This window comes from Fulmarus glacialis, unplaced genomic scaffold, assembly GCF_000690835.1.
Source record: "Fulmarus glacialis isolate BGI_N327 unplaced genomic scaffold, ASM69083v1 C14199891, whole genome shotgun sequence".
Classification (NCBI taxonomy): Eukaryota; Metazoa; Chordata; class Aves; order Procellariiformes; family Procellariidae; genus Fulmarus; species Fulmarus glacialis.
This window is the reverse complement of record NW_009242806.1, coordinates 1-5190: the sequence shown is the minus strand read 5'-3', so window position 1 is coordinate 5190 and position 5190 is coordinate 1. Positions and strand designations below refer to the sequence as shown.

Sequence of the window (5190 nt, the reverse complement as noted above, 5' to 3'; positions counted from 1 at the left end):
CTCGCCCCCGGCAGCGGGCAGAGCGCTCGGGGCCTCTCGGGCCGCGCACCGCTCGCTGCCATGCCCAGAGGCGGGCTGCTGCTCTGTCCCTTCTACACGTAGGGCTGCGAGAGCCTCGGTAGCGATTATCCCTCGGGAAAACAGTACTTCCTGCTGTCAGAGTTTTAAAGTAAGACTTGTCAGGTTTGGGTAAATCGAGGTGCCTTCTAGCCGTGTGAACTTCTGGCACTGTAAATAGGTTGAGAAGGGGCATCAGTGCTGTTCAACAAGTCCATGTACTTGCAACTATGACTTCCTTGGTAATTCTTACCTTGCTTTACTGTGAGCGTACTCTTTACTTTGTCTTAATCCGTGCTTCACTTCTTGGTCACTTTGAGTTGTTAAATTCACAAATTTACTGTGAAATACGCAACATGGTTTTGTAACTTTAATGTGGCTTCCTTTTAAAACATAAATGCCATCTTAAAATAATTTTTGAAGTTGTTATCTGAAGTACTTTAGCATGTGTAATTTTTAAACAACTTCACTGAAAATGTGTTTCTCATTAAGTACAGACTATAATTGACTTTCCAGCAGAAAATGGATGAAATGGCGATCTTTGTTAGCTAGTGAGCTGTGGAGAGGCCAAAAGAGATAGTGAACTTCACCAGCGAAATTCACATTAGTATCACTTCTGAGGCAAAGCTTGGAAAAAAATATTTGAAATCCTGAAAAACTTGCAGTTATTCACCAAAAAAGATCTTTTTTTTTTTTTGGTAGTCTGTGTAGCAAAATGTTAATTGAGTCAATGGCTGAACTTTATGAATCATGCCTAGATCTTGTCTGCGTGACCATGGTTAGTTCATAAGCAGGCTGTTGTGCTCCTGGCACTTTCCTGAAGTCTGTGAGAGAGCTGTTCTTCTGCTTCTTATGGTGTGAAGAACGGATCACCCTCTTCTGGCTTTCCTGAAGGTCTGGGAGAATCCTCTTCTCAACTGACCACCTTCCCCATAGCCAGTACTCTTCTGCCTTTGCTACTATTCTCAAGATGCATGTGGGAAATGTCATTTGCTTCACTGTATGCATTTGGCAAGTATAAAAACTGTTTGCAAGAAAGCATGGCGTTAAAACGCAAACAAAAAGAATTTACACAGAAAATGGTATGCGGTGGGAGGCATTTTACTAGGACTTAAAACAGGAGTGGAAGATTGTTTGAAAGCCTTACTTGTGGAGGTGGCCAGGGAATAAAATTGGAAAACCAAATCTCTAATCTGTAGCCACTCAGAAAAGAGGACTTGGGTACTACTTGAAACTTTTTTATTTTCAGACTGCTACACTTTTTAAAAAAAGCATGAGTGCTTGAGTATTTTGATGGCATTGGGCTAGTGTTTGGAGGCTTAATATTTTCTGGGGTGGGAATGTTATCTTAACCTAACTTCTCCTTAGAACATATTTTGAAATAAGTACTCTTCAGAACTGCAATTCTTGTTTTTGGTGGAAGAACTTGTACCATTTTATTTTTAAAAGGAAATAAAACACTTTCTCATTGCACTGAGTACATGCTTTGGCAATATGAGATGTTGATGGTTTAAATTCTAGTATTACAAGACACTGTTTCTGATAGGCTTGGTATATTGGATAGCTTACAAAAATGAGTTCCTCCTGGTTTTTCTTTGTTCCTTCAAATCCAGAGCTTAGTTCTGGGTGTAAGATCCTTTCAGCTTACTTTGCTTTAATTTGATTGGTTTTCCATTTCAACACTTCTATTATTTAGGCTGGCTTCGTTCTGTAGTAATCAGACAAGCTATCATGCCAGAAATAAAAGTTAATAGTTTTGTTTGTGCTGTGTTCATCCATAAGCCAGCCTGGGTTTGGATTTCCCATTTCAATTATAGGCCAGTCTGATTCTTCTTGCTTTAATATTAGAGACGTTGTTGATTTTGCAGTTCTGTTGCATGACTATGTGGATTAGAACATCACATAATTCATGAACATTTTTTAAATCCACTCTGTTTCATGGTTGATAGATGTCCCGGTCCAGTGTTGGTTGGTGGTAGTTTTTATAGTGAATTTTATGTAAGTGGCTGTTGCTAAATAGAAAAATTTCTAGTCGAAACTGTCATTCATTTTCAGCAGTGTGGCTGAATTCCTTGAAAAGCAGGCATTCTGCCTACTTTAAAGTCTGGTTGCAGTTGTAAAGCCTGGGTCTCTAGAACTGTTAAAGCCCGAACCAATGCTGTATATGCTGTGTCAGCCCACAGTCTCAGCTCTTAGGTAGTAAGAAGCAGTTTCTCAGCCTTGAGTTCTGATCTCAAGGAGGATCAAAATGGTTTGTGACAAGTTTTGTGGATTTAAAAAAAAACCACACACCCAAAACAAAACAAAACAAAACCTCAAAACCATATTTAGTTGCTAAGCAACTCACAGCAGTGCCCTGCTGATTATGTTTTAGAGGATCTGTAAGGCTCATGGGCTCCCACACTAATGTGAGATGAGGCACCCTTTTATCAAAACATTGCCTGAGGGACATGGAGTTCTTGCCCTTATCGTTAGAGGGTGCTGTAGAAGAAAAGGTAACTCCCAATGTTTTATGCAGAGAGAAGGAAAAGAGATAGTGAGGTAACATCCTACTCTAATTTTTAGATGGGTTCTCTTTTCCATGGTGTTCACTTCTAGGTTCAGTGGAAAGACTGTTCCTCTTATGCAGAAATGCAATAATAAAAAAGGCTGGTTTCTTTGGAGATAGTGGTTGGGGGTTTTTTTAATAGTTGAGGGTGGAGAAGATGAGTGGAATGAGGAAGAGTATGTCACTGAAGAGGGCCTAAGGCAATGGGGAAGCTTGAATAGAAACCATTAGACTTGGGGAAACTACTTCAGGAAAAGAAAATCTGATAAATAAGCATAAACTAAGGTAAAATTAAGGTCTTCATGGAACTGTGATAGATATCAGTACTTTAAGCACGCTTATGATGTTTTAAAATTAGTCACTTAAATTTCTTCTGCTTAAAAATGTATATTTGATGTTTATTTGAAGAAAATATTTGGATTCTTACAGCAAGATAAAAATGTCATATAAACCTTCCGAAGGTCTCAATCAAATTTAGAGTGATTTAGCTTCAAAATAAACATGAGGTATAACAGAAGTGAGGTTCTGTACACAATTTTTACGTGTGTGTGTTCGTGAGAAAGGAAATTAGATTGTTGCTTAGGAACCGTAATTAACTTCCTCAATAATCAGATGATTCCCAGGTAATAAGTTTCAGTGTTTCAGAATCTGACCATGGACCATTTTGCAGTCAGTTGTATATGTTGGTCCTTGGGCGGTGGTCAGAATCACACAGGTAGTCCTATAGTGAATCGCCCAAACTAGTCTGATGCCTCCAAGAAGTAAAGCCTACTAACTCATGTAGAGCTGTGAGAAGTGTAGGAATGGTTTTGTATCCAAAGCGTTAGAGTTCATCTCTTATCTCCTGTTTTAAGAAAAAAAAGGAAAGCCCTGATCAGCAAAATATATTTTCAAGGTAGGTCTGGTAAATACATGTAGTATTTGCATTTCTTTCTTTTGCTTCCCCTGTCCTCTACCACAAGAATAGGTACAAATGTATGGAGTACTGCAGTATGTAGAGCCACCTGACCTGAGAAATCTTATAATAGGTTGTTATTAACTGGAGTTTATCTGTTGCAGGAACTAAGAAGAAAGCTGCCTGTCCAGGACTTGGTCTGTTTTATACCATACTGTCTGCCTTCCTTTTCTCAGTGGCCTCTTTATTTCTTAAAAAAATAGAAGATGTACATTCAGTGGAAGTGAGTGCATTTCGATGTGTTTTCCAAATGGCATTCGTTCTTCCTGGTTTAATATACTACAAGTAAGTGTAGCAAATGTTTAAATTTAAAGTTGTTTCTTAAAAATAGATCTAAAATTATCACACACTTAAATCAGATTGCAATATTATTTTAATGCAGACTTCAATTGCATAACTGCATTGTTTTGGATTAGTTGATAGTTTCTTAATACAATTCAGAAAACTGAAAATCTTTGACTCCCTGAATTGTAGAGGTTTCTACAGGGATTGTATCAAATGTACTGATCTTCCATGAAGTGGTGTTCTTAAAAAATAGAAGGTAATTTGTAGATACTCTAGGGTTATTCTGCAAGCAAAAAATTAATAGCTAGAAAAACAGGTTCTGGACTCTGAATGTGGTTGGGGGTGGTGATGCGAATGAATTGGTCTGTGATCAGACAGTTTAAAATATTTTGATATTTGAGATAAGTCCCTCATCTAGAAAGGTACAATCTAGAAGGGTGTGTACATTTAAATGTGATTGGATGTTGGTCATGAAATAAGCAAGCCAGTGACATTAATGTGACATTTCTGTTTTTCAGAACAGGGTTTTTGGGACCAAAAGGTAAAAGAATTTTTCTTTTCTTCCGAGGATTCCTTGGCTCTAGCGCAATGATTCTTCTCTACTATGCTTTCCAAGTCATGCCACTAGCTGATGCCACTGTTATAACTTTTAGCAGTCCTGTTTTTACATCGTTGCTGGCATGGATCTTTCTCAAAGAGAAATACAGTGTTTGGGATCTTCTGTTTACCCTCTTCGCAATCACTGGAGTGGTTCTTATTGCCAGACCACCATTTCTGTTTGGGTCAAACGTTAAGGGGATTGAAGGAAGTTACGCAGATCACCTTAAAGGAACTATAGCTGCGATTACAAGCACAGTATCTGCAGCTTCGACTTTTGTTATACTGAGGAAGGTGGGAAAATCTGTGCATTATTTTTTGTCAATTTGGTATTACGCAGTCATTGGTTTAATTGGATGTGTTATAGCATTGTTTGTTATGAATGAATGGCGTTTACCATATTGTGGTAAAGATAGGGTTCTTCTAATATTAATAGGCTTGTTAGGATTAGGGGGTCAGATATTTCTCACAAAAGCATTACAGATAGAGAAAGCTGGACCTGTAGCCATAATGAAAACAATGGATGTGGTGTTTGCTTTTATTTTACAAATTCTTTTTCTCAATCATCTACCAACTTGGTGGACTGTGGGTGGTGCCCTTTGTGTAGTGGCTAGCAGTTCTGGAACTGCCATTCGTAAGTGGCGACAAAGCTTGAAAAAAGCTAAACAAAATGAAATCTAACAATACAGACACTAATTCATTACAGAAACAAGCAATCTTGAAATATATATAAAATATTTATTTTTAT

The 5190-nt window shown here is 38.0% G+C and overlaps 1 protein-coding gene across 1 annotated transcript; it reads left to right on the top strand.

Moving 5' to 3' along the window:
* The first annotated feature begins 1097 nt into the window (after positions 1 to 1097).
* Positions 1098 to 5123, top strand: SLC35G1 (solute carrier family 35, member G1). The gene is made up of 3 exons (XM_009586359.1): positions 1098 to 1146; positions 3665 to 3845; positions 4364 to 5123. The coding sequence occupies exons 1-3, from the start codon at positions 1098 to 1100 to the stop codon at positions 5121 to 5123; spliced, it is 990 nt and encodes a 329-aa protein (XP_009584654.1).
* The last annotated feature ends 67 nt before the right edge of the window (positions 5124 to 5190 follow it).